The sequence below is a fragment of the Odocoileus virginianus genome, chromosome 28 (genome assembly GCF_023699985.2).
Source record: "Odocoileus virginianus isolate 20LAN1187 ecotype Illinois chromosome 28, Ovbor_1.2, whole genome shotgun sequence".
In the NCBI taxonomy this organism is placed as follows: domain Eukaryota; kingdom Metazoa; phylum Chordata; class Mammalia; order Artiodactyla; family Cervidae; genus Odocoileus; species Odocoileus virginianus.
Window position 1 is genome coordinate 39,710,875 of NC_069701.1, and position 17,384 is coordinate 39,728,258.

Here is a 17,384-nt window from a genome sequence, read left to right on the forward strand (position 1 = left end):
TTCTTTCCAAAGGCCTCATGGGGAGTGGTTAAGAATGTAAGCTTTAGGGTCAGCCAGACCTGGTTTCCAATACCAGCTTTGCCACTTCCCAGCTGAGTGACCCTGGGCTGCTCATTCACCTCTCTTGTCCTCCGCTTGCTTTTCTGTGAAATAGAGAAACTGAGAGCTTTTATCTGATGGGTTGTTATTAGTAACCGAGTGCTTTGCATGGCCCTGTGTGCACAGGAATGCCAGCTGCTACTAGTCGTGAGGATGGCAGTGGTAATAGAAAGGCTGAACCGTCACTGTCACCGCGATGAAAGTCATCCCCAGGGCTTCCTCTCCTCTTCCTGCAGGTCCTCCAGGTGACCCTGGGTGTGTTCTTCCTGTGCTCCTTTCCTCTCCTGTCCTCTGAGCTCCAGGGGGCCGGTCTTTGCCCTGCCCCTTTCCTTCTCACCCTCACCCTCATCATCCCCACACCTTGTCCCACACATGGCACATTTCAGGGAGCAGGACCACGGGCTTGTCTTTCTGGAGCTTTCTCCTGCCCCACCTCACCACTGTAAACCCCGGAGACCCTGGCCAAGAAGAGGGGGGCTGTTTGATGACTGTCCGCGGGTGGGGACACCTCAACTCTCCTGAGCTTGCCGGGGGCCTTTCCTGAGTCCCAGCCCCAGGGCCCACATGGCTTTGTGGCCTGAGAGTGGCTTTGCAGCTCACACAGACATCCAGACTGCCCTGGAGGAGACGGGGCCTAGGGAGAGAGCTGCCCCAAGCGCTCAGCTCTCCCCCGGACCCGAGCTCTGGGTTTCCCCACGGGAGGACATGCCCCTCTGTCACCCTTGCTCAGGGCCTAAGAGGCTTGTGTCCCCATCTCCATTCTTCCCTGGCCTCTTCTCTGGGGGCTCTCAGAAGGTCAGGGGCTCACGGAGGTCCCCAGGAGGTGCCATGGAGCCTCGTGCCTCATGCAGTGACCCAGACGGGCAGGGCGCGGCCTGCGATGCCAGGGTGTGCTCCGCAGCGGCCCAGCTGTGTGAGCCCAGCGCAGCCATGCGCTCGCGCACGCGCGCATACTCCCGCTCACATGTGCACGCGCACACTGCTACTTCTGCGAGGAACCGGTGATCCAGGCGGCGGGGTGCTTCTGTTTTAGGGACAAGGAAACGGTGGCCCTGGGAGGTTGAAGGTTCCTCGGGTTGCCCAGCTGCTGAGAGGAGCCTGGGTTCAACCCCACATCAGTGCGCGCGCGCTCGCTCACACACATACACACCCTGCCCCTCCAGGTCCTGGCTCTCCAGCTACATCTGCCAGGACTAGGGGCCCTTTGGGAAATCAGAGCCTGCCCCACACTGACCCTCTTCCTCCTGGCTGGACTGTGGGGGTGGGCGGGCAGTGGAAACAATGGTCAAAGGCCAGGGCCTTTGGTTGGAGTTCAGGAGTGGGGCATGGGCCACTGTCCACACACAGCTTTCCGTGGCCAGCGTCCCTGTGTGCCTTGGCAGGCAGCTCACCGTGCACACATCCGTCTTTGGCTCCTTTGTCCCCGGTGTGTCCTCTGTGGCCAAACGCAGTGGGAGCAGCGGGATTGTATTCATTTTTGTTCACATCTCTTCCCCCATCTCCCATCCCCATTCAGTCCAGTGTGGACCCTGTGGTTATGGGGGAGGCACATGGGTTTCAAATGTTGAAAGGCTTAGTACATCAAGAAATCAACACTTTTGTGAAATTGATGTGATGTCTTTTAATTTTTTTTTTGGCCCTCTGTGGCTTATGCGTCTTAGTTCCCCCCAGGGATTGAACCTTGGCTACATCAGTGAAAGGGCCCAAGTCCTAACTGCTGGATGACCAGGGAACTCCCAATACCTTTTTCCTTAATCAGATTTTATGGATATTGATGACTGTTCTTAAACTTGACATGGAGTTTGGGCTGATTTCCGGGCCTCCAGTTTTCTGTGAGTTTCCCGAAGAGGAGGGAGAGATGATGCAGGACCCCAGGGCAGGGGGCAGCCCAGGGCCCACGGGCTCCTCCTGAGTGTCTCTGGTGGCGCCCCGGCATCCATCATGCCCGTCTGTATCCAGGCCTCCAGGACAGTGCCCCTCCCCGAGCACTACTGTCCACACTTGGCCTGCACTAGAGCAGTGGACCCCGAGGGGGGAATGACTTACTTGGCCACTGGTAGGAGGTGGCCCCAGAGCTCCTGTCCTTCACCCTCTCAGCCCACCACCCTCCCACAACTCCCTCCACCAGGGAACCTTCGAACCCCCTCCACACTGACCCTGCTCCCCCTCGGTACCCTTACCGCCTGCCTTTCCTCAGCCCACCCTTCAGTGAAGGGCCTGGGTCCTCCACCAGCCTCCACCACCATGCCTGTGGGCTCTCTGGGCACTCACAGTGTTCTGGCCCCATTGCCCCAAATGTGTAATAGGTGTGGGTGTGGCCCCCTGGCTTTCTGACCCTTCTGCTTCCGGCGGGGGTGCAGTGGACACGCCGGTGTAGCCAGGCCCTGCACACACACCCTATGCTTTGGGTCGACAGCTTCATGGCCTACTTGGGGCTGGAACTGGGAAGGCAGACAGGAAGCAGGGCAGTGGAGACGAGGTGGATACAGCATGTATGAACTGACCGTATTCCCCGCTCTGAAACTCAGACGTGCTTCTCCCAGCTTTTGCCCGAAAAAGCCGGGCGCCCATGATGGTCTTTCTCTGCTTCGCAGAGCCTCCCACGTGCTCCCCCGACCAGTTCGCCTGCGCTACTGGGGAGATCGACTGCATCCCCGGGGCCTGGCGCTGTGACGGCTTCCCCGAGTGTGACGACCAGAGCGATGAGGAGGGCTGCCCAGTATGCTCGGCCGCGCAGTTCCCCTGTGCGCGGGGCCAGTGCGTGGACCTGCGGCTGCGCTGTGATGGCGAGGCGGACTGCCAGGACCGCTCGGATGAGGCGGACTGCGACGGTGAGGCCCCGCCCCGCCCCGCCCCCAACAAGGTCCCGCCCCGCCCCCAACAAGGTCCCGCCCCCGTGTGGCCCCGCCCATCCCTAGGGCGTCCCCTTGGCCTCCTGGAGCGTGGGCTTTATCCGGCCCAAAGGTCCGTCAGCTTGGGAAGGAAAAAATGTTAGTTACAGGCCCCCTGAAGGCTCCTGCCGTCTGCCCTACCAGTTTGGCATGAAGGTGGGCTATGAGAATCTGTCTTGCCTTCCCTCATTCAGTCAAGAATTTTACGGAAATCCCAAGACAAATGCGTTAGTCGGCTAGCTTTCCATGGTTTACACTCTGGTTAATTCCCATCCCCAAAGGCAGTACCAACGAGTCTGTGGGATAATGCTTACTTCTGGGTGATTTCTAGCATCCCACTGAACCAGGAGTTACAGAGAGATTTGTCTGGTCAGCCTGGGTCCACTCTGACCAGCAGGATTTTCCTTTAGGCCGTGATGGTGAAACAAATGTTTGTGCTCCCTCTGAGTTTTTCCTTTTATAAATAAATGACCTTCTCGGTTGGTTCCGGCCACATATTGTCAGCACCTCGGCCGCGTGCTGACTGCTACTGAGCTAGCTGTTAATAGGTCTTTCTAGAGGCTACCCCCACAGCCACTGGGTCCTGTACTTGGATAGCTCAGGTTTTATCTGTTCCCTGCCGGCTCCTGATAAGCAGCCATGCTGTGGAAGATGAAGGCCTGGGGGTCATTCCCCAAATGTTTTTATAAAGCTAGTCGTAAAGTCTTTACAGCTCATAGACCCTTTGAGAACTTGATGGAGACTAGACCAGGGATTAGCACACTGTGGCCTAAGGGTTAAATCCAGGCCACCACCTATTTTGGTAATAAAGTTTTGGGTGCATGCTACATCACCTCAGTCATGTCTGACTCTTTGGGACCCCATCAACTGTAGCCCACCAGGTTCCTCTGTCCATGGGATTCTCCAGGCAAGAATACTGGAGTGAATTGCCATGCCCTTCTCCAGGGGATCTTCCTGACCCCGGGATCGAACTCCTGTCTCTTATGTCTCCTGCATTGCAGGCAGATTCTTTACCATCTGAGACACCGGGGTAAGTTGGTATTCTTTACCAACTTAGCTGCCTATGTTTTATTGGGACACAGCTAGGCTCGTTCATTTACATATTGTCTTGCCTGAAAACAGCAGAGTTGAGTAGTTACTGCAGAGACCTATCTGTCTCTTTACAGAGGAGTTTTCTGAGCCCTGCCTTACGCTGTTGGCCCCAGCTCGGCCTGGTGGCCAAGATCTCGGCGGGTGGCAGGAGCTCTTATTAGGAACCACTGCCCCCACTCCTCCTGCTGTGAGTTTCTCCTGGTGGAAGGAAGCCCTGGGAGAACAGCAGGCCCTGGTGCAGGCTCTGGGTTCCACCCTCCGTTTCAGAAGCTTCCTCTCCTGCTCGGTGACCAGGAGATCTGCCCACTCGTTGCACCGAGTGCAGACAAGGGTTCCTTGTCTCCAGTTTCGAGCCTGGGGCGCCTGGGCTGGGGCAGGTGGGGAGCGTAGACAGGAAGTACTGGGGGCAGGTGCCCGGCGAATGCCCTGGCAGCTCCCTTCCTCACAGGGCAGGCGCCCTTTCCAGGTCAGCAGGGAAGCCGCCGCAGCTACGGTACCCAGCCTTTCTCTTCCTCTTCCTCTTCCTCTTCCTCTTCCCCTGAGAGCCTGAGAGCTGCATCAGTTGCTTGCGTGGCCAGCCTCTGCCTTTCCGGTTGAGCTCTGCCCCCGCTTCCTGACCCCCAGAGCCCTGTGGGCGCGTCCGCTGTTCTCTGCCCAGCCTGGTTAGGAGCCTGGCTCCTCTGGGCTGTCCACTGATTGACTCTCACCTCCCCATGACCTGGGAGAGAGCCTGGGCTCCGGCTGTGGGAGGTCTGGTGCTTTGCAAGCCTGACCAGTGGTAGGATCCTGGTGAATAATTACCTCCCTGGGTCGTTGAGGTCTCTTCCCTGCCAGCCCGCCCCCAGCATTTCACAGGCCTTGAAAGGGGGGTGGTCATCGAGGGCAGGGTGAAGACTGGTTTGGCCAGAACCATGCCCCGACCTGGTCCTCGAAGGGGTCCCTTTGTCTGCCCTGCATTTGGATCCCAGACCTCTGCCGCTGGGCCTGGGGTCGCGGGGCTGGGTGCACCTCTTGCTGGTCATCTGCTTAGTGCTCCTGGCTGCGTCATGCCCTCCAGCCTCTCTGAACGCAAGGCCCCTCCTTGCAGCCGTCTGCCTGCCCAACCAGTTCCGCTGTGCCAGTGGCCAGTGCGTCCTCATCAAACAGCAGTGCGATTCCTTTCCGGACTGCGTCGACGGCTCCGACGAACTCATGTGCGGTGAGCTGGCTTCCTGCAGAGGGCAGGGGCGGGGGGCGGGGTCACCCTGTGCTGGGCTTCTGTTCCAGGACTGTGGGGAGGAAATGGTGAGGACTAAGGAGGCTGGAGGTCGGGAGTATCGGGCCTTGGTGGGGGAGTCAGGGAAGCCTTCCTGGAGGTGGAGACAGCCGTGAGGAGGGAGAGCTAAGGGGCATTTTAGCTGGGACAGAGGCACCGAAGCAGGCCCCCTTTGGAGAAGGCAGAGGTGGGTGGGGCTGACTGGTGGGCCGGGCCTGAGCGGCAGGCAGAGGCAGCATGTCTCTGCCCAGAGACCTCACTCAGCAGCGTCTGCCAGACAAGATCACCTGGTGGAATAGGGGCTGGGTCCCTTCCCTGGCAGCCTGCAGTCTGGCTGAGGAGGAGCCGTGTGTGGTGGTGAGCAGAAACACACATGCGCACGCACACATGCACACATATGTACACGCACATGCTGCAGGCCCCTTGAATGGCATGGTCTGTACAGTCAGGGGTATAGGGGTACAGAGGATGTGAAATGACGGCAGTCAGAGAGGACTTCCTGGAGGCAGTGGCTTTTGAAAGGCTGTCGGATTCAGACAGGAAGGGAGCTGGATTCCCTGGAAGTGGGGATGTGTCCATGCATCTGGGGATGTGGCCTCTTTGTTCATGGCAGAAGGACCAGGGTTGAGAGCTCTGACTGCAAGATAGAGATGACTTATGAATGGGGAAGAAGGAGGGGTCCCCAGGGGACTCACTGAGCACTTTCGTACCCTCCCATCAACCTAGGGCAGGCCCCTCAGCTACCACCTCAGGGGTGAGGTCTGGGGTCAGAGGGCAGCAGTGGGGGTCTGAGCCCTGCTCTTCTGGTGGGCAGGTGTCCACGCTGACCGTGTCTGTCTTCAGCCTCCTGTGTGACTGTGGCCCCAGTCATTGGGGTGATTTTTATCCATAGTCAGGCCTCCTCGCTGGAGCCAGCAGCTTTCCTCCCTTTCTTTGGGGGGTTTGGCCAGCTGGAGGGAACGGAGTTGACTGTCCCTAGAACCGTTGTGCCGACCTGATGGGGAAGTGAGTGTTCTTTGGACAAGGTTGAGTCTAGAGCCCAGACCGGGAAGCTCCAGGTCAGGGGCGTGAATAGGAGGAGGCTGCTTTGGAGGAGTCGCTGGTGAGGGCCTGGGGGCGGTGGGAGAGCTCAGTCTGGCTGAGGAGGGGCAGGAGGCCGCTGTGGGCAGTCTGGAGGGGGCAAGCCCTTCTGGGGTGCTGCCCCGGCCCCCCAGCAGCTCCACCAGTGGGTGCTGGGCTGGGGTGAGCACGAGCCCTCCAGGGCACACAGCGCCTGCCCCCCCGCAGGAGACCCGCCCCGTTTGGGTTGACGTCCACTGTCTCTCCCTGCCCGGCCTCCGGCAGAAATCACCAAGCTGCCCGCGGACGACGGCCCGGCCCACAGCAGCGCCATCGGGCCGGTCATCGGCATCATCCTGTCGCTCTTCATCATGGGCGGGGTCTACTTCGTGTGCCAGCGCGTGGTGTGCCAGCGCTACGCCGGCGCCAGCGGGCCCTTCCCACACGAGTACGTCAGCGGGACCCCCCACGTGCCCCTCAACTTCATTGCCCCCGGCGGCTCCCAGCACGGTCCCTTCACCGGTGAGGAGCGAGCCTGAGCCCCGCGAGGGCCCTGGAGGCGGTGGGGAGGGCGGTCAGGGCGGGCTGCTGGGCGAGGGGGTCAGAAATGCTCTTTGGACTTGACCTGAGCTCGTCTGAGTCGCCCACTGGGGACACGCGTCACGTGGGGCTTCCTTTCCTGAGCTTGGGTCTCCTGGGCAGAGGGGCTGGAGAAAGCGCGCCTGGCCCCTGACCAGGCCTTGCCCGCCCCGCCCCCCGCCCCCGTCCCACAGGCATTTCGTGCGGCAAGTCCATGATGAGCTCCGTGAGCCTGATGGGCGGCCGGGCCGGGGTGCCCCTCTATGACCGGAACCACGTCACCGGGGCCTCGTCCAGCAGCTCGTCCAGCACCAAGGCTACACTGTACCCGCCGGTGAGTGGGGGGCAGAAGGAAGCCCGCTGGCATGGGGTCCCCAACCCATGACATCAGAGTTTCTAGAATTACCATCCAGCCGTTCCATCCCTTAAGATGGTGGATGCATTCACTCACCTCCCGGTCCTGACCTGTAGTTTTTTTCCTTTCTCTTCTGTTATTGGAGTGGAATTGCTTTACCGTGTTCTGTTCATCTCTGCTGTACCACGAAGTGAATCATCTGTGTGTACACATATTCCCTCCTTCTTGGACCTCCCTCCCACCCTCTGGGTTTTCTGTTTAGAAAAGAGCACTCCCTGTTTATTGTGAATAATCCAGAAGTCACATGACATCTAAAAAGGGGAAGTTGCACCCATAATCCCCCCTCCCAGGGGCGTCCTCGCGTCTGGGTGGCAGTTCTTATTCCGAGGGCCTCCCCCATCCGCGGGGCCTGTCTGGATGGACGTGAGCGTCTCTTCCGTATCCCCACCAGAAACACCCTATTTTCCTGCCTTAAGGCCTTGCTGGTTCCCAGAAAGTAGCTGGATTGTTTTCTAAGGACAGGCACTCATGGGGTGACTTTCGTGCTGACTTTTGCTTCCTGGAGTTTCCGGCAGCCCAAGTGGGGTGTGGGCTGGCTCCAGGCCACACCCTAGAAGGAAATGATTGTAGAGGGTGACACTCTGAAGCCCTTAGTGTCCAGGTCCCGCTGCAGGATCCCGAGGGGGACCTTCTCCTCCATGCTGGCTGGGAAAGCCCCCCCATTGCCAGGACCATGGCCCTGGGGAAACTGGGTGAGCTTGATGCATGGACGTGAATCTGGGGGTATGTGTCAGGTTCTGACTTCACCTGGTTCTCTGCTTCTTAATTCTTCGCAACCTGACTCCCTGTGATAGAATACTCTTCTGAGGTGAAGATGGCCCCTTGAACTTTCTCTGGGGGGTCCCAGCGAGCGCCACCCACCAGGATGGGGCCTGCCCGCCCTTCTGAGTGTCCCCCACATCCAGGAGGTTGTTGCCCTTCCTTATCGCACCTGATCCTGGCAGGGTCTAGGAAGGAGGAGGCAGTGGGGGTTATTATCCTGGGTCCAAAGGATTCGGTCCGAGTCTCCTGGAGGCCTCAGGGCTGGGCTGTTTAGGGGAGGGGGAAGCAAGGAGTCAAGAGACTGGAGTTGAAGAACCCCCCCTCCCCCCACTGTTCTTGTCCTTCCTGCTCCTATCGTCACCTGACCTTCGGATGTTCCATGTAACCAGCTAGAAACCCCAAGAACCCGTGTGAGACTGAGCTGACTCCAGAACAGCTCCCTGCCTGCCCCTTCCCCCCTCCCCCGACATGGACACCAGGATGCTTGCAGCCTCTGGGGAAGCTGGGAGCTGGGGGGATCGCACTTTGCAGCAAGAGATGACAGTGACCACCAGCAGTTTTTTACAATGGCTTTATTGAGATATAGTTCACACACCATACAATCCACCCACTTAAAGTGTACAAGTCCCTGGGTTTTAGTATATTCACAGAGTTGTGCAGTCATCACCGTGGTTAAATTTAGAACATTTCATCATCCCCAAAAGAAACCCTGCGTGGAGCCAGCTGTTTAAAAATTAACTACGTTGCTTTGAATCAGTAATATATGTTCATGGTGCAGAATTCAAAGGGCACAGTGAACAGAGGGCCCAGCCTTTACCGTGACCAGTTCATCCCTCCCCAAGGGTGCAGCCTGTGCGGAGTTTATTATGTGTCCTCCCAGAGGAAATCTGTGCGTAAGCGAGTATACGAGAGTGCGGACTTTATCTTCCCAGCAAAGAGAGTAATTTTTTTTCTTTAATTTTGGAGCTAATTGTAGCTCCAATTTGGAGCTAATTATCTGTAGTTGTAAAATATAATACAGAATGGTCCCATCTCCCTTTCACCAGTTTTCTGCACTGGTAACATCTTACGTAACTATGGTTGTCTTAGCACATGCGTGCTGCTTGTAACAAAAATACCATAGACTGGGCAGCTTAAACTACACACATTTGCTTCTCACAATTCTAGAGGCTGGGACGTTAAAGATCAAGGTTCTGGTTTCTCCCTGTTGAAAGCCCAATTCTTGGTTCATAGTGGCTGTCTTGTCCGTACATGGTAGAAGGCACGAGGGAGCTCTCTGAGGTCTTTTTAAAATTAAAAAAAAATTTTTTTGGCCATGTCTTGTGGATCTTAGTTCCCTGACCAGTTCCCTGACCAAAGGTCAAACCTGCAACCTCCTGCAGTAGAAGTGTGGAGTCTCAACTACTGGGCCACCAGGGAAGCCCCCAGGGTCTGTTTCTTAAGGATACTTATTCCATCCCTGAGGGTCCCACTCTTAAACCATCATGTTGGAGATTAGGTTTCAGTATATGAATTTGGGGGAGACCCAGACAATAAGTCTACAACAATAATACAATATCATAACCAGTGCATTGATACAATTCCCTTTGACTTTATTTAGAGTTCACCAATTTTATATATGCAGTTTTTAAAGACAACTTCTAAAAAACCTATTTTTATTTGCTTGTTTATTTGGCTGCTCTGGGTCTTAGTTATCATAGGGTCTTTAATCACAGCATGTGAACCTTTCGTTGTGGCATGTGTATATAGTTCCCTGATCAGGGATCGAACCCAGGCCCCCAGCATTAGGAACGTGGGGTCTTAGCCACTGGACCACCAGTTAGGTCCCAAAGACAGCTTTTTATTTTTAGAGCAATTTTAGATCTATAGCAAAATTGGGAGGAAAGTTAGGAGACTTCCCAAATCCCCCCTCCGTCCATGATCAACCTCCTGTACCAGAGTGGGACGCTGGTTGCAACCCATGAACCTGCATCCAGAGGCCACAGTGTATGTCTGAGCTCACTCTTGGTGGTTTGGATTCTTGGTTGAATTCTGTGGGTTTGGACGAATGTATAATGACATGTATCCACCATTAGCATCTCGTACAATGTAGTTTCACATGTACTTTTTAAAACCCGCATGATAGCATCTGAAGGTAATGGTAGCTCCTCTCTCAGCCTCACTTTTTTTTTCTAAATGAATTTATCTATTATAGTTGGAGGCTAATTACTTTACAATATTGGGTGGTTTTTTGCCATACATTGACATGAATCAGCCACGGGTGTACATGTGTACCCCCGTCCCAAACCCCGCTCCCACCTCCCTCCCCATCCCATCCCTCAGGGCGTTCCCAGTACACCGGCCCTGAGTGCCCTGTTTCACACGCCGAACTTGGACTGGCGATCTGTTTCACATATGGTAATAGACATGTTTCAATGCTGTTCTCTCAAATCACCCCACCCTCGCCTTCTCCCACAGAGTCCAAAAGTCTGTTCTCTATACCTGTGTCTCTTTTGGTGTCTCACATACAGGGTCGTCGTTACCATCTTTCTAAGTTCCATACATATGCGTTAATATACTGTGCTGGTGTTTTTCCCTCTGACTTACTTCACCCTGCATAGCAGGCTGCAGTGCCATCCGCCTCGTTAGAGCTGACTCAGCCTCCCTTTTTGCTGCTGAGGCTCAGTGAAGGGCTGGCCTTTACCCAGCACTTCGGAGGAACACCCTGCCCGTGTGCTGCATCACCCCGACTCCAGAAGGGGGCGCTACCCCCACCCTACTTCGCAATGAGGAGGCGGAGGGACTGAGTGGCCACCCCCCCACCCAGGGCCATTCTGCCCCGGGGGACCACTCCCCGCCAGGTCCCTCCTGCATCCTGAAGTTTGTTTTCCTTCTTGGGCAGCGCAAGCCCCCTTCTTGGTGACTGGACAGCGCCCTTTGTTGGGGTGTGGCTGGGCCACACCAGTGGGTGTCTAGTCACCCCCGCATCTTGTTACCCCAACAGCAATGCTCAGAACTCCTGCAGTTTCCTTAATTAGGGGAGACGCCGGAAGATGACCTGTACCTACGGCTGAAGGTCATCTTGCCCTTTCTTGCCAAGGTGGGGGGGTCCTCCAGAGATGACAGTCCCTCTTCCCACCAGCACAGGGCAACACCGGCATGACTGTCCCTCTCACCCGCCTCAGGTCCAATTTAGGGTAAAAATGGTATGGCAGTGTAATTTATATTTCACTTATTACAAATGACGTCAAACATCTTTTTGTATGGTTAATAACCTTTGTAGTTTTATTTTCTCGGAAAGGTATGTTTATGTCCTTTTTCTATGGGGTTGTTGGTTTTGTTGGCTTTTTAAAAATCCGTTTGTAAGGGCTCTTTGGGTTTCCCAGGTGGCGTCAGAGGTAAGGAATGCCACTGCCAAAGTAAGAGACGCAAGAGATGTGGGTTCAGTCCCTGGGTCGGGAAGATCCCCTGGAAATGGCAGCCGGCTCCAGTGTTCTTGTCTGGAAAAATTCAGTGGACGGAGGAGCCTGGTGCGTTACAGTCCGCAGGGTTGCAGTCAGACGTGCCTCAGTGACTGAGCACAGTGCAAGAAATACCGATGGATTAAAAGAATTAGCCTGGGGTATGGGTCGAAAATATTTTTCCTAGCTTTTGGTCTTTTGATTTGGTTTATGTTGTGCTTTGCCCTTTATACTATGAAATTAAGTCTGGAGGGGTTTTGGTCATGCCCAGAAAGATTTTCCCTCTTCATAAAAAATAGTTTCTTTCCATGTTCTCTTAATGTTCTCAAGATTTCATGTTTGTATTTAAAACTTGCCCTTGGAATGTAATTAGAAGGTCTGGGTGAGTCTGGAGGTACTGACTGTTTCTGCGCTGATGGCTTCCAGGCAGCTTTTATGAGTTGAGGTCCAATCAGTAGACAGAAACCATATGGGGATTTGAACAGAGAAAGTTTAATACATTATTAGCAGGGATTGGAATTCCAGGGAGTTCACCAGTGAGAGGTAAAGAGGACTCTTTAGAACACAGGGAAAGCAGATTATCTGGGAGGGAGTGACGGGGAAGAGCCCCCAGCTACCACCAGAAGATAAAGAAGTGGCCGAGGTGCTGCACCAATAGAACTTGCTAGAGATCTGCCTACTGCCCTACTGGGAAGACTTCCCCACAACCCTTCCTTGACCTTCGCCTCCCCCGCGCCCTGGGGGAGGTAGCTCTGACAGCCAGCAGGGAGGGGATTATGGGCAGGATCCCAAAGCTCCTTGGAGGCGGAAGTGAAGAGGAGCCAGGTCTGGTCAAGTTCAAGGGCAGATGCAGAAAAAGCCCCCCCCCCCCAACCTGGGGTGAGGGGTAGCGGGGGGCTAGGCCCTTTCTGCTGGCGGTGCTCCCTGACTGGTTTCTGCTCCCCTCTTCCCCCCAGCTGTACCTTCCCAGCTTTGGGGTCAAATCCTGAGCATCCCCAGGCTGGCTGTTTGGGCTGAAGAGGACCCTTCCCCCAGAAGAAGGAGAGGGGTCCATGTGGTTCCCGAAGGGCAGGGGAAGGGCCTGGGCCTTTCCTGTAGGTTATTCACCAAGTGTCAGGACCACCTTAGGAAGCAAGTCTTAACTTTTTTGTTTCTTTTTTAAATTTTTCTTTCTTGGCTTCGCTCTGAGGCATGTGGGATCTTAGTTCCCTGATCAGGGATTGAACCCAACACTTCCTGCATTGGAAGCACAGAGTCCTAACCACTGGACCACCAGGGAAGTCCCTAGCCCCATTTTAGAGATGAAGCTACTGAGGCCTCAGAAGGGGAAATCCCTCACCAGGGAGCCTGCTGCAGCTGGGAGGTGCTACAAAGGACTCGGTCCACATCTTCCCGGAGACAGGCTGTGCCCTGTCTACCACCCCAGGGACCTGGGGTGTCTGTCCTTCAGGGCACACGCGCAGTGATAGCCCTCTGCCCACTGTGCCCCCTGCAGGGAAAGCTGGCAGGAGGTGGGTGGAGGGGGGCGGGGAAGTGCAGACCGGCGGTGTCTGGGCCCCCGGGTCCCACGGCCCCCCTTGTGGGGCCCCTCGTGTGCTGCCTGGCTCTGAAGGACACATGCTTGGGGGGAAGAGTTGTGTCTTTAGCACCACAGTTTGGGGGCAGTATAGTCCTTTGAGAAAGGGGCACCCTTTCCTGGTTTGTTGAGACGCTGGCCAGGCGGGCAGCTAGGCAGTAGCCCCTCCCTGATGGGTGGACCCCCCTGCGTCTTCAGGGTTCCCCCAGGAGTGTTTGGAATAAGGAGTGAATTATAGAGATTAGACTTTTGTACCACGTGGAAGGAGATGGGGAAGTAAAAGTCCCAGAGGAACCGCGCCAGACGCTCTGAGGCCCAGCAACACGCCCAGGCCAGTAGGGACACCTCCCCGCTGGTGACCGGGGTGCAGGACCCGTCGGGGACCTGAACGCGCTGGTCTGGGGTCACCGCTGGTCAGCGGGGCGGCCCCGGCGGCCACCCTGCTCTGCCCCCACCCCGCGTGCCCACCCGCAGACCACGGCTGCCGCTTCGCCCCCCAGACCAGGAGGGGTCGTGGGAGGAGACAAGGCGGGCGGGGTTGGCGGGGACCGCGGTCTCCGGGGCGCGTGTGACCTCGCTTGGCCTTCCCTCAGATCTTGAACCCGCCGCCGTCCCCCGCCACGGACCCCTCCCTGTACAACGTGGATGTGTTCTACTCTTCCAACATTCCCGCCGCCGCCAGGCCGTACAGGTACGGAGCTCCCCGCGGTCCCGCGCCTGGCCCCCATTCCCGAGCGAGGCAGCGTGGAGGGGTCGGCGCAGCGCGGGGCGCGCTGAGGTCAGAAAGCACCCGGAACCCGCGGGTGGGAGCCCTGGGGGTCTTTGGAAGCCACCGGGGGTCCCCACCGCGGCTGGCCGGGTCCCCGAGGGCTCTGCGCTCAGACGGTGCTCGAATCCGGCTCCGGGACCGCGGAGGGGCAGCTACCCCCCGCTGCCTCCCCCAGCAAGGAGAGGGCGAGGCCGGCGTTCGACGGGGCGATCCTTCCTCCTTCCTCCCGGCGCAGGCCTGCTACAGGGGACGTCGGGTCCGGCTCCGCTGTCCAGCGGCGGGTCCGAGCCAGGCTGGGCGAGCGGAACCTGCTGAGCTTCAACCACCCGGTGGTCTCAGCTCACAGGGCCCACTCCGCCCTGGCCGGGCTACCTGACGGAGCACGTGGAGGCTGGGCCCCGCTAGGCTGGCCCCGCCGCCCGCGTGTAGAGAGCCGGGATGTGGGGGTGCTGGGGGAGGCGCTTCGTGGTCCTGGAGCCGCGGAGCCGCGGACCCTCGGAGAGCGGCGCCGCCCGCCCTCTGGTGGCCGTGTGGGGGACTCCGGGCCTGGAAGGGGAGCCCGCCGATACGGGAGGCCCAGCTCTGGACCGGTGGTCACTGCTCCGGACCGGTGGTCACTGCTCCGGACCGGTGGTCACTGCTCTTGACCGGTGGCCACTGCTCCGGACCGGTGGCCACTGCTCCGGACCGGTGGCCACTGCTCCGGACCGGTGGTCACTGCTCCGGACCGGTGGTCACTTCTCTTGACCGGTGGTCACTGCTCCGGACCGGTGGTCACTGCTCTTGACCGGTGGTCACTGCTCCGGACCGGTGGTCACTGCTCTTGACCGGTGGTCACTGCTCCGGACAGGTGGTCACTGCCCCGGACCGGTGGTCACTGCTCTGGTCAGGAACCTGCTGTGGCTCCCCAGCGCCTCAGCGTCACAGCCTGTCCCCAGGGTCACGTCCACTCCGGCAGGCCAGCCCCCTCAGCCTCCAGGCTGCTTTGCTCGCCTGTCCTCATTCTGGGCCTGCCTCCAGTACCTGTCCCCTCCGCGCTGTCTCTTGGGCTCCTGCTTGCTCCCAGGGCCCCACGTGGGGTGTCCTCCTGCTGCACCTTCCTCAGCGACGGGCCCTTTGGAGCCGGCTCTCCCTTCCTGCCCACAGTGAGCCCAGGCCACAGGGCGATGGTCACGGGGGTCATCAGGAGACATCTCCGGGATCAAGATGGGACTGGCTGGTCTCCACTGTTTACAGCAATGATACAAATGGGGATAGCCGTCGAGCACTTTCTGATGTCGGGCACTGTTTCTAGCATGTTCCATGCAGAATCTCAGTTTAATCCTCACAAGCCGCTTTTGAAACGGATACCGTTTCAGGCTTCCCATTTTATTAAGGAGAAAAGGAAGCTCAGAGAGGTTAAGTAAGTTTAGCCCCAAGTGGGCTCTGGGGGCCTCGTTCTCCATAAAGCTGACCTTGGCCCGGGACTGCAGTCGTGGCCAGGGCCCGGACTTGGCAGCCTGCAAGGTAAGTGCAGGCGCGCCCACCTTAGAGGTGGTACCGTGGAGGCTCAGAGGGGCCCAGGGACCGATGGACGTGCAGGCGGGCCACTCTGAAGGCAGACTCCCTTTGCCTGTATCCCCTCCAGGCCCTACATCATCCGCGGCGTGGCGCCCCCGACCACGCCCTGCAGCACGGACGTGTGCGACAGTGATTACAGCGCCAGCCGCTGGAAGGCCAGCAAATACTACCTGGATCTGAACTCGGACTCAGACCCCTACCCGCCTCCGCCCACGCCCCACAGCCAGTACCTGTCGGCGGAGGACAGCTGCCCGCCGTCGCCCGCCACGGAGAGAAGCTACTTCCACCTCTTCCCGCCCCCGCCATCCCCCTGCACGGACTCCTCCTGACCTTGGCCGGGCCACCCCGGCCTCTCAGCACCCCTGTACATAGTTTTAAATATGAACAAAGAAAAAAATATATTTTATGATTTAAAAAAATAAATATAGTTGGGATTTTAAAAACAGGAGAAATGTGAACAGTGATGGGGTGGGCAGGACAGGGAAAAACTTTGTACAATGGAGAAAATATTTATAAACCTAATTTTTTAAAACATCATTGCCATTCTTTCATGCCACGTGTGTGCGGGAGCTGCGTGTCCCCGAGGAGTGAACAACCCACCCTGGGCAGCTGTTGGAGTCCTGCCCTTATCCTGCTGGGCTCCTGGGTGCGGGCATCTCATCTTCAGGCTTCCCCGCGGAGGGGCGAGACCTCTGGGAAGAGGCCTGCGGGTGGGTCAGCTTTGTGGATGGCTGACTCGTGCGCGACTTGATGTTTGACTTTATGCTCTGCGATTGCTGTCCTGAAATTCTAGATAATTTGGAAGACTGAGGCCCTGCATTTTCATTTGGCCTTGGGCTCTGCAGGTTATATACCTGGGCTTCGGGCTATTCCCGGGCTGGTCCCTCCTACTGTCTGACCTGTGTGTGCCAGCTCAGGGCTGCTACTGCCCATCAAGACACACCCACCCCACCTGGTGGTCCAGTGGTTAGGACTCAGCGCTTTTACTGCCCAAGGCCTTGGTCCAATCCTGGTTGGGAAACTAAGATCCTGCAAGCTGCACGGTGTGGCCAAAAAAAACAAAAAACAAAAAACCAGCGCTGGAGATCCTGCCATCTGTGTTGACCTAGTAGATGGTGCTGCCAAGCCACACTTGCCCCGGGTGGGGGAGGGAGACCCCAGCCCTCCTGCTCTCCCTGGCCCCCTGCATGCCCATCTCTGCGGACGGGCTGCGGACAGCCCAGCTCTCACCGAGACGGTCCATACACGCTCCCTAAGGCCTGGCCTGTGCCCACCCAGGTGGTACTGGAGGAGACATGGGTTAGCCTGGTCCCTGCCCTGGGGGCTCCAGGCTGTGAGAGTCGTGTGTTGTGGGCAGGCTAGGCTGTTCTGGGGCCAGGTAGGAAGAACCACCTTTGCAGGGTTGGGAGGAAGGAAAAGGCAACAGCCAGGAAGGGCCTGACCCTCGGGGAGGTGGGTGGGAGGTCAGGGGGGAATCGGAGCGGTGCTGGTGCGCCCTCCACCAGAGTCTCAATGCACAAAGACCCGGAAGAAGACTGCACTCCTGATCCCCAAGGCCTGGAGACGGGTGACAGCCGACAGGAGGGAGTCTGGTGGGGTGAGGATGGAGTGGCCGTGAGGGCTCCAACTGTGGGCCCAGGGGTCAGAGCTGGGACGGGCCTGGCTTCTTGGGACCGATCTTTTTTTTTTTAAATGTTTGGCTCTGCTGGGTCTTTGTTGCTTCGAGGGCTTTTCTCTCGTTGCAGGGAGGGGGCCACTCTCCAGTCGCAATGCACGGGCTTATTGCAGTGGCTTCTCTTGTGGAGCACAGGCTCCAGAGCATAGGCTCAGTAGTTGTGGCACACGGGCTTAATTGCTCTGCAGCGTATGGGATCTTCCTGGACTGGG

The 17,384-nt window shown here is 57.5% G+C and overlaps 1 protein-coding gene across 2 annotated transcripts in view; it reads left to right on the forward strand.

Moving 5' to 3' along the window:
- LRP5 (LDL receptor related protein 5) overlaps positions 1–16,034 on the forward strand; it is a 125,577-nt gene extending 109,543 nt beyond the window's left edge. The window contains exons 18-23 of one of the 2 annotated variants that reach the window (XM_070457758.1): positions 2,694–2,930; positions 5,140–5,280; positions 6,682–6,918; positions 7,170–7,309; positions 13,762–13,859; positions 15,565–16,034. In XM_070457758.1, coding sequence (XP_070313859.1) covers positions 2,694–2,930; positions 5,140–5,280; positions 6,682–6,918; positions 7,170–7,309; positions 13,762–13,859; positions 15,565–15,826 — 1,115 coding nt within the window. In that variant the 3' untranslated portion in view covers positions 15,827–16,034. The remainder of the gene's footprint in view (positions 1–2,693; positions 2,931–5,139; positions 5,281–6,681; positions 6,919–7,169; positions 7,310–13,761; positions 13,860–15,564) is intronic. The other variant, XM_070457759.1, reaches the window with a different exon arrangement.
- Positions 16,035–17,384: the final 1,350 nt, after the last annotated feature.